The 11,605-nt window shown below is 37.1% G+C and overlaps 1 protein-coding gene across 1 annotated transcript; it reads right to left on the reverse strand.

Moving 5' to 3' along the window:
• Nucleotides 1-8,641: 8,641 nt before the first annotated feature.
• Nucleotides 8,642-10,654, reverse strand: LOC146001761 (putative glutamate receptor). The gene has a single exon (XM_083139503.1). It carries the CDS (start codon nucleotides 10,652-10,654, stop codon nucleotides 8,642-8,644), a length of 2,013 nt encoding a protein of 670 aa, XP_082995629.1.
• Between the last annotated feature and the right edge of the window lie 951 nt (nucleotides 10,655-11,605).

Genomic DNA, 11,605 nt, shown 5'->3' on the forward strand with positions numbered 1-11,605 from the left:
ACATTTCAGGGTTGCAAGGTGTATGTAATTTATTGCATATGTTCCAGAATAACCAACTTTCTCCTTTGTCGTTAAAAGTGCCTTAGTGTGATAGCCTGAGGTGAAACACGTCTGTTAGTGACACGTGACACCAACAGTGTTGCCAGTGTCCTGCGTAATATTGTGAAAACATCGATTTTTGGAACAGCCCATTTATTCCCTTCTGCAATGTTTTTGAAACTTCGTCAAAGTTCTTTTTCTGTCAAATTCAATAGATGGCCATCCAAATCGTTCGTTGGTATTGTGAAATGTTGCAATAATTTACCTCAGTGAGTTCTGTGCATCAATACACACGATTTGCAAATATTTTTTTTCCGCCTTTGGCAACACTTTGCTTATTTGTTATTAAAACATGCATGTTCTTACATATGTTTGTCTCTCTAAATTTTCCCAATATACAGGGCATTCTCTTGGCAGAAAGCGTTTCTTCTAATTCCGTTTCGCTATTCCGTTATACGGTCGTAAACACCGGGTTGTGTGACTTTTCGGACACTCTGTATTAGGCCTTAATTGACACGTGGGTTCTGATGGGGATTCTGAATTAAACTTTGGGGGGGACAGTATCCAACTCTAGGTCTTAGATTATGGTGAATATTTTAGTTAGAGGGGGATTGAGCATTAAATTAAAGGGGTATCCAATTCTTGTGTATTACTATTGTCTTAGACTGTTGCAGAAATTCTGGTGTGGAGACTGATAATTATTTTTTTGTAGGAGGCAATGTCCACTCTTCAATATTAACAGTAAGTCGAAAATTGGCATGGAAATTTTGGTGGTAGGATTGAGCAGTGGCGAAGCATGCTGTCTCTGAAAGGGTAGGCACAGGACGGAGCAGGGATTGGGGGGAGGGGAAGATGTGATTTTTTTTAACAGTAGTATGTTAAAATATAGCCCCTAGAAAATAAAAGATAACATATTGCCTGAATCTCGTCTACTACTGTTCGAAAAAGTCGGGATAGTGATTGTAAAGGATAAGCTAGTGATTAACGCTCTCCCCTTATAATCAAGAAGTAGAAGGTTCGATTCCCCCTGGAGGCTTTGGTTCAGATTCTACTTTAATCTAGTCTCGATTAGATATCCGAGAATAAAGGCGCTTCTGTCTTGAAGGTCAGAAAACAGTGACGATGGGACTCGATGTTCTGACCACGCGTCACCCAATGAAAAAGCCGTTCTGTGAGGCCCAGCCGTCTTACATTTGTTAGATTAAAGCTGCTCGTAAAAATTATTTCCTACTTCAATAACAGTATTGTAAATGTTTCTTGCATTAAAGAAATGGATCACTTAATCGTCACTTAGCGTTTATTTCTTTTTAATGCTGACCTCCGTGGCAGATTGGTTATAACAGCATGCTACGACAAGGGCCTCAGGTTCGAATCCCCAGCTGGGCATAGGTGTTCTTTGTGAGTGTCCCTTCGTCAATGTTATCATCATATCACTTATTCTCATCTTCCCAATTAGCCAAAAATGGCAGAAAGCCAAGTAAAATAAACTAAATCTATCAATCAATTATTTCTTTTTAACTGTTTTATGTATATAATTCTTCTTCAACAGGTGACTTTTTTTAAAAAAAAATATAATACGATTTAGAAAATGATGAAATGCTAAATGAGAACACGGACACCTTTCTGTGTAACACATGTTGCTGTTAGTTTTGTATTAGCAACTAAAACAAATATATTATTTGTTTTAAGAAAGAAAAATACTGAAATCTACTTACGAATTGATGTATATTACACTATATCCCATAATACATAATTAGAACAGTAACAGTGATAATGAAATGTCTTTCTTCTTATCAAAGATTTTTATCATTAATGCAACTTAATTGTGAATGTTATAAAAAGATGACAGTCACAATAATCTCCCCTCCTGGGGTGAAGAAAATATAGACATCATACTTTGATGGCTTAAAAAGATACAAGATTTTAAATATACACATCGAACAGTTACATAACTTTAAAATATTCAACATTCAAAACAACATTTAATACTATAACAAATCTTTCAAAGAATGACAATCAATTCAAAACTACGTTGTTACCCTTGCGCACTTATTTGTTAACATTCAACAACAGCTCGTGTTTCTTCTCCAATGAACAGTGGAAGGGTTTGATATTTTGTAAATTATGTCTACATTTTATCTTTGGTCCTACTAAAGACGCCAAGTTCACAAAATTGTTCTTAACTTCCTTTAAGCAAAGCAATATTTGTAAGTAACCCAAATATTAAATTATACATTTGGTATTTGAGCAATAAATTAAATAAATCAACTTCAGCTTCACAATATTCGTTGCCATAAACTTTCTTATGAATATCTTCTTTAGAAGCTACATAAACACAATCATCCACATGAGAAGATTCAAATGTCAAAGTTTTATAAGATTCAATTACGGAATTTAGCGAGCAAGTATTATTTGTGGAACTCGGAACAAAAGGAGCTGATACTTCCTTACCACTTGAATGAATTAGTTCAACAGTAGACATACGATAATTAATTATAGCCTTATACTGCCACAAAAATGGTGCTCCCAAGATCAAATCGGCATGTAATTGTTTAACTACATATAAACCCACGTGGAAAAATTCATCTCCCAACTGCATAATGACATATTTAAAACCCACAACTTTTATACGTTGCTCACCGGCGAAACAAGCCAACTGAATTCCTTCTATTGGTTCCAGCTTTATACTTGGTAATAAAGAACTTAGAGTGATCCAAACCTTGTAATCCAACAAATTACATTGACTACCAGTGTCAATTAAACAATTAAGAAACAAGTCACAAATTCTTCCCTGTATTTCTGGTGCTTCAAGTAAAGGTGTAGGAGTCCCTTTATCTGTAACAGTCCACTCAGGCTCTGAATCAAACCACTCCAGCAAAAATGCAACAGGTAAAACATCTTCTTTATCAACGCCTAAATATTTAACTCTATTAAAGTCACCGAGACAAGACTTAACATGCAAAAGGTAAGGATCATAATTACAAGTAAGCTCCATGTGGTCATCCTTTGGCAGGGCGAATTGGAGCGCATTTCCCCGCCTTAGTTGTTTAATGTTCTCGGAGGGCTCCCACTAGTAGCATTAGTTACTGAGGAACATTCTTGATTTAAACTAATGTCATTGCAATTCATTCCATTTCGGAAATTTCCATTGTTCCTTGCTGAAATCTCTGAGTTATGTTAATGGAGTCACCTCGCAATTCTGTATTGGTCGGACTTTGAAATCTTCTATTCCTGTTGTATCTAGGTGCATCTGTATTATTGCCATTACTAGCGTTCCTTTGAGTGTTTGTTCTTCGATTATTATTATGAAAGTACAAATTTCGATCGTTACCTTGTCGCCTATAGCTCTCTTGATTAGCTCCAGATTGCCTATAGTTGTTTCTGGGATTCCTAGCAGCTGGTTGGCCCATAAGTCTCTCTGAAGCTACTGTTTGGGTAGATGAATCGCTGCATGACTTATTTTCCATAGACACTTGCCTTACAAAATGCCTAGATTTTTCGAACCTATTCGAGTTGTACTCCCCACTTATATAATCACCAGGTAGTGACAAAGATTTGGTTTTATCACTAGAATATAAGTCTATTGCCCTGAGTTTTTGTGTTAATTGTTTAAGGTTGGAAATTTCGTGGCAACCCACATTCTTAGAAACTGTTTCTGGCAATTGCTTCAGAATTACTCTTATTATCTCAGCTTGTTTAGGCTTTTCTACAAGGTTGCAATAAGATGAATATACCTTCAATGCGTACGCTTCTAATGATAAACCAGAAGATGGGTTGTATTTACGAGAACGCAAAACTGTCAGTTGGCTTTCTAACAAATCATTCGAAGCAAATTGTTCAAGAAACTTGCACACAAAATCATCATATGATGAGAAATTCCGTCTTTCACTATTGAACCAATACGCTGCAGTATTGTAGAAACATTTGTGAATAACTTGCAGGCGATATTGAGAAGATACACCAATCAAATTTAACATTGTTGTCAGCTGGTCTATAAACTCCCTAGCTGATTGTTTCGAGACGTCACCTCCAAAACGTGGTAACTGGCTTAGCTCATTTACACGAATAACTTTACCCGGGCATTCTCCAAATGGGTTTCTTGCAGAAATATTTGTATTACATTCTGCACGCGCAGGTTTACAAAACTGGTTTGATTCAAAATTTGGAGACTGATAATTCTTAGAAGCAATGTTAATTGGATCATTCAAAATGTCATTTCTGGGAATGTAATTTTGATTACAAAACATCGGACTCATTGAAGTTGTAGCATTTGTATTACCAGCCACAGTATATAATGGCTTCTCACATGAAGGTGTATGCTGAAAACACATTTGTGAAATTGGATTATTTGAATAAGCTTTCGTTGTACAACACTGAGTTTCATTATGAAAACTGGCATTCAGAGGACTTCCATAACCATAATGGTTAGTAGAACAAGGTTCATTGTAATGCACTCTATTTGTATTCTCCGAAAGTGCGACGTCCCTATTGGCCAACGGATGTGTAGTGAAATGAGCAGGTGATTCGTCACGTGATGGAGGATCCCACAAATAAGATGTATTGGAAAGCCTGTAGGTAAAATCAGTTCCTAAAGAAGCGTTCTGACCTGATTTACGTTTAGTAATTACAGGTACATCAATATCAGATGAATCATAACCGGAAGAACCAACACCACGTTTGTCACTTCGAGCACTATCCCGAAATTTAACATTTCGTGATCTTCGATTTGAATTTGCGTTATTTGTTTGACAAGCCACATGCTCAGTTTGTTTACTATTTCCATCCTCTTCGCTCAGTTCTCGTCTTCCATTCAAAGTTTCGTTAGCAACACTGTTGCTGATGGCATTGCCTTGCTCCAAAGAAATAACCCTATCTCTAAGGTCATTTACCAAGGTTTCAGAGCTACATGTAGCAGTCTGAAATACCTTCATTCTATCTAATTCCGCATTTAATGTTTCAAACCTAACCTCATGTTGAGTAAATTTCTCCATAATTTCCTCATTGCAGACTTCCAACCTTGCCAACTTTCCGTCAAGACTCTTCATTTGTTCTTGAATAACTGAAACTTCGACATGCATTGTACTAATACCTTCATCCAATTTACACCTCAACTCACTGCTAACATTTTGACAAGTTTGGGCAACATCTTGTAACGAATGTTCAATATGATCAAGCCGGCCGTTAAACCTAACATTATGCTGCTGTAATTCATTTCGAATGGCTTGAAACGTCTCTTCCAGATTTTCATTATTTTGTTGCAATTCCCTTTGTAACTCCTTTTGCAACATTTCATTATTTTGTTGCATATCCTTTTGCAACTCCCTTTGCAACTCCTTTTGCAACATTTCATTATTTTGTTGCATATCCTTTTGCAACTCCTTTTGCAACATTTCATTATTTTGTTGCATATCCCTTTGCAACTCCTTTTGCAACATTTCATTATTTTGTTGCATATCCTTTTGCAACTCCTTTTGCAACATTTCATTATTTTGTTGCATATCCTTTTGCAACTCCCTTTGCAACTCCTTTTGCAACATTTCATTATTTTGTTGTAATTCACAGCGAATGTTCTGTTGCAACTTTTCTTGAAGATTTTCATTATTTTGCTGCAAACTTTGGGTAACCGTAACTTGAAATGCAGCAATAATCTTGTCCAAGTTTGGATTCACTGTACTTGTATAAGACTTTAACAAAAAAAGATCAAAATCTGGTTTACAAGATTTACAAAAATAGCTTTCATTAGAAGAACTAAATATTACCCAGTGCATTACAGTCAAACCTCTGCACTCCAAATGTTCCCATTTATTGCAGCTATTGCACTTCACAAGACGAGAATCTGCTTCAATGTTACTGCAACAAATAGTATTCTTCATTGGGTCAGCATTTTCTTCAATAGTTTCATTTTCCCTGAAACTGTCGACGACATCGGATCTTAAGAAAACTCCCGTTCTTAAGTTGTAAGAATGTTGTTTCCGATCCATTATTTAAAGTAATCAGAAGATAACTTCCACACTATATATTCACGAATCCTGGCTGAAGGTCGCCATAATTGTTGCTGTTAGTTTTGTATTAGCAACTAAAACAAATATATTATTTGTTTTAAGAAAGAAAAATACTGAAATCTACTTACGAATTGATGTATATTACACTATATCCCATAATACATAATTAGAACAGTAACAGTGATAATGAAATGTCTTTCTTCTTATCAAAGATTTTTATCATTAATGCAACTTAATTGTGAATGTTATAAAAAGATGAGTCACACACACCAACCAGAAAATTTCAGTAACATGGATTTTCTCTATACATTTGCATTGTACGTACTTTGCCCCATTTTAAAAGTAGCACGTTTTCAGTTATGTCACTAATCATGAAAGGAAATTTCGCCTCAATATCCCTTTCCTCAAAGAAATATAATACTTTCCCTCTCTGAATCGAGATTGGTGTGGGGCATATCCAGCAGCTAACACTTTGCGAAAAGCGGTTCCTCAAAAGAGCTGAAAGCACCAAACTTAACACTAGTAACCAACTTGCATTCATTATTTGCAGTTAGAATTCTAATAATGCCTACTTTGATAGGTTAGGAGGCCAGGCTTAGAGATGTTAGCAACACATTTTCGCTACATGTTAGCAGCTGGGTGTGATCTGCTCCCTGCACAGCTCTGAATCTTCCATGGAAACGCTGCTTCTCAAGAAGCTCTGTACGTCTACTGCCTGCTTCGGCACTCTTCGGAAGTCAGGGAGAGAGGGTGAGAGAGAGAAAAGAGGCTGGCCTCTCAGTTTACATTACAGGCGAACGCGCCCCTGAAATTATGCTTTCCCGCACGAATCACATAGGTTGTTATGGGACCAACTGAGGCACTCTCAGGCGTGCCTTGCTGAATGCGCAGATACGGTTCCAGGCAGGGTTGCAAACTTGCGGTAATTATCGAAAGACCTAGAATTTCAGTTTTCTTTTATTAAGCGTCGTTTAATGAAATTTATAAGTAATAAAATAATCCGTAATAGACAAATATATTAGGGTAGGCCCGGCCTCCGGGCCTCATAGGATGCTTCGCCACTGGGATTGAGTATGAAATTTAAAGGGGGAGATAGAAAGCTCGTGATAAAGTGTTAAATCTTAGATTGTCAATGGATTTCTGTAGTGGAGAGAGAGTTCGAACATTACATTTTGGAGACTGTATTTAGCGATAAGGCATCTACACATTTTCGACCCCGAATGTGCCAAAGGAAAAGCTGGAAAAGGAAAATACTAAATGTCTCGGGATCTTAAGAAAGTATTGACAACCCATTAAATTAATATTCTTCAAAGCCTGCAAAGAAATGGATGTAAAAATTTTCTTGTTCGCTTCGCTTGCAATAATTTGTTGCTGCGATGTGTGTTTGGCACTTTAATGAGATGAATGTGAAGTTTTTATACTAAAGCTGCATTACAAGACAAGCGATATTCTCGATTGATTGATTTGGTTTTTTAAGTTCACTTTATGCACTCTAAGGCTAATCTGGACTGAACCTACAGTTTAAAGTGGGATCCACGCGATATTTTCGATTATGATGAACGATTTTAGGGGTGGTCTTGAGTGGTGGCACCCCTGTTTAGGGAGAAGTGGCAGATCAATTATAATGTTCAGGAAAGCTAAGGAAAAAATTACTTTCGGTAGACACACTGTCATAATTAAATATTTTGTGGGGTTTACGATATGGTTTAAGGGTGCGAATGATATGATTTGGGGGGATGCACCATTGGCCTTGGTGGGGGGGGGGGATGGGCACCCCTGAATCCTGGCACATTAAGGTTAGTTTATTTTCTATTTTAAACCAGTTGTCTATGACGACATAAATATTACTATCACCTGATCATATTATGTGGTCAAATGGACACACGGGAAAGAATTTCCGTTTGTTGCTTTAATTTTGAACATTAGTATATATTAAAGGTGTAAGAAATATAACTGTTGTGAATGTGACTTTCTTTATTAAAACTGAATACTTTTTAATTTGAAAACTAGATTTGTTCCACGTCTCCCAGTCATAAAAGTAGCATTAATCAAATCATATTTACCTCACAAAAAGGACTGTCAAGAACATTGTAAAATTACCTTGTAGTAGTAGTGTAGGGCTGTGTGAAATAAACAAAATGTTCAAATCAGAAACACATAGTGTCAGTTAAATTGATTTTGATTCTAAGAATATCTTCCGTGGGTGCTTTTGCATTTATATTTTGATACTTAAGCAAAGAATTTAAATTTTTGACATTTGTAAACTTTAACATACGTGTGTGTCATTTTTAAAGTTTTATCCTACATGGACCTCAAGTAAGTGAAAGAATACTATAAAAGTGTAGTAATTTTGTAAACAGTGATAATGTATACTACAGTTCTCTTTATGTGTTGGTAAAACATTTGACGTAAACCTTCCTATTGCCAATAATCCATGCAAAAGTACTGATTATCATGAAATTTAGATACATTACTGATAATTTAAAGCATAACTGAATCTATAACAAGCCAGCTGACATCAACTGTAAAGTGATATAAGATGAAAGCTTTCATTCTTCTGATTGAAAAATGTGTTGCCACTAAATTAATTAATGAAGCAATTACTTTATGTACTCAAAATGTGTCACTTCAGTCTCCTGTTTGTCTTTTGACTTACGGCATAATGTATTAACTTTCTGTGATATCTTTGAACATATGTTGCAAATCATTCTCCCTGCTTTAAGAAGAATTTTAACCACGAGGGAACCTATTATGAGACGGAATTCCAACACAAACTCTCCAAAAGAGAGCCCAAGTCCCATAGCAAGGAAGTAGAAAGCTCCCTGAAGTTGTGCAACTTGCAATGGTGTTGGTTCAGGCTGCTCGTCTGGTTCAACTTTCTGGTTTTGCAGCCACTGCGTCATCTGCATCTTGTGCATACCCCTTACTACATCTTGTTCCCACATGGTGATCAGACCTCCTTCTATGATGCTGTACAGGAGCCTGTCAAACCAAGCTTTCCAAGGGAAGCCCATTCTCAACATGACAGAGGTTGTTCCCGTAATTGCAGATTCGCTAACCAAGTGAAAGTGCTCTAGAATTTCCATAGGTACGTACTCAATGTACGAGAGGTAACCGACGTCAATGTATTCAACAGCGATGCCAAAATCCATATCCTTCATTCTTCTCAACAGATCTTCTTCCCTTGGGTGTAGCTCGAACGTGTATCTGAGTTTCCGAGCGACTGGATCCTTTGACTCCATAAGGACTAGCTCCATGTAATTCTCGATTGCTCCCCATTTCATTTTCACCTGTACCATATCAGCTAAGGTGTCCACGGGAGGTGGGTTGGGTGGGTTCGTTAAGAAGGTAAGGAGACCCCCTCCATAGCATGTAGTGACTAGAATGAAAGTCATGATCAACCACAGTGTAAAATGCCTCACTGCAGGTTGAACTGGCTCATCCGGCATACCTACCTGAGACAACAAACTGATTGTGTGTAATACACAATCTTCGTAACTGCAATATCGGCTCCTAGGTGCATCTGGTACAACCTTTGCATTCAGGTGGGCAACAAGGAACAGAACAATGGTCGATGCAAACATGAAAGCTCCGGTGCCAACCCACATCATAAAGCTGAAGGGCATCACAAGTGCCATCCAACCTGGGTACGGAGGAGGTATCGGCGTTATAAAAGTCATGAAAGTTCTTCTGTAAGGAATGGTGTGGTTCACAAACCAAGTGGAGTTGAAGTCTATGTACATACCTGCTAAACAAATATCTACTGTTGACAGAACACACTCCTTCAAGATACCCGTGGAATTACCAAATTCATCAACAACCCCCCAGTCTTGATGATCAACCACTATGGTTGTAAATGTGAAGTTAAGCCTTCTTGAAAATTCCTTCATGATCCTCATTTCGGTTCCATCTATTACAACCTGATCCCCTTCCATTGTAACAACCGTTGATGGAGGGTACCCCCAAATGGCAACTTTCAAGTCCCTCAAGCGCATATTCTGATTTTTCCATGGAAACATATCCTTACGATTTTTAAACACCCCATCACTCCATTCATTTAAAAGATTATACACCACTTTTTCCCTCTCCATGTTCCATGTATACAACTGATACCATGGGCTGCCAGATGTTGCATCCATTTCCACATAAATAACAACATTAGGCAGCACTTCAAATCCTTCAAAATCAAGAACTTTCTTAACATCTTCCGTGTTCTTTAAGGGCCCTATCAAAAATCTACCATGCCTTTGTGTTATGTCCCACTTCGCAGCTTGATGAAGTATTTCTTTAGCAGTAGTCATGTTGGCAGTTGAAACCAGGTGGCCAAAGCAAGCACGTTTGTCAAGAAACTTCAGGGACTTGTTGAGAAACTTACGATCGTCATTTGGCACTTCAAAGTTCAACACAAGCCTAACGGGACTGTGAAATGCCAATTCGAGGCACTGGTCTGCTTGATCGTCTTCCTTGGTTAGGAAACAGTTGATGCAGTCCACACCACTTAGAGTTAAGTTCATTAAGTCTAGAAGGAAACGATGAAGATTTATAGAATTGCCTTTATTTCCCGGAAGAAGGTGGCGGTATAACTGAGAGTTTCCAGTCTGGATTACACTCATCATCCAAAAATTTAGCAAATTAATAAGTTTGATGTCCATGTTTTTCAGAGAGACCTGCAAGAGAAGAAATACACTAAATATATAAAATACGTTTATTGTACTGTATTGTATGCATAGCCATCCTCCTCCCAAATTCTCAAGGGACAGATATATAGGTAAAATATAATTTATATTAATATTACCCCTCCCCATAATTTACTTAAAGTCAGCGCTATTTACTGCATGAATAAAATGTTGGTTATTTCATATCACTATTCTGCCTTGTGGGTTAATCACGGCAGATTCTCTTCGTTTTGAGTTTTAAAAATGTCTTGTTCACATCTAATTTTGTACTTATTTTACGCATCCTGTATCTCTGAACACTAAATTTGCCACAGTAGATGCTCATGAAAAGAACAAATATTTAATAATTTGGCATTCCTTGAAACTGGAGCCAATTCTTGTGTGTTTCTACTCTGAGGGAGCTTTCAGACCGATAGTCCAGTCAATCTGTGGTTTGACCCGGAACGAATTGCAACAAAAGCTCTGTTTGCATTTTTTGGTAGATGAAATAGTTCTGATCCACATAGCAAAAGTTTATCTAAATCTGAAGTGACCTTGACCGCCATTTTGAGCCGCCATCTTGAATTTTACTAATATACGTTATTTATTCACAAAAACGGGCCTATCTCTTATAATAATGGAACGATTTTCACATTCTATACACCGTTAGAATGGTAATTTCATTTTCTTCAAATTGTGCTTCTTTTAAATGGCGTATGTGGTGTGTTTATTTTGCATTAATAACATTTCAAATAGAACAATTTATTAATTGCTCTTGCGGTTACCCTGTATGTTTACCATTTTAATATTTCTGCACAACATGTTTTGATCTTCTTCCTGTGTTATACTGTATAATTTTGCACTGTACTGCAGTTCATAACTGCTGAAAGTACTGGTGACTGGGATCTT

Source organism: Lepisma saccharinum, chromosome 1, assembly GCF_977018435.1.
Source record: "Lepisma saccharinum chromosome 1, izLepSacc3.1, whole genome shotgun sequence".
NCBI lineage: Eukaryota > Metazoa > Arthropoda > Insecta > Zygentoma > Lepismatidae > Lepisma > Lepisma saccharinum.

Excerpts from the sequence above, each read along its gene's own strand:
- LOC146001761 (XM_083139503.1), bottom strand. The coding sequence starts at position 10,654 with ATGAGTGTAATCCAGACTGGAAACTCTCAGTTATACCGCCACCTTCTT.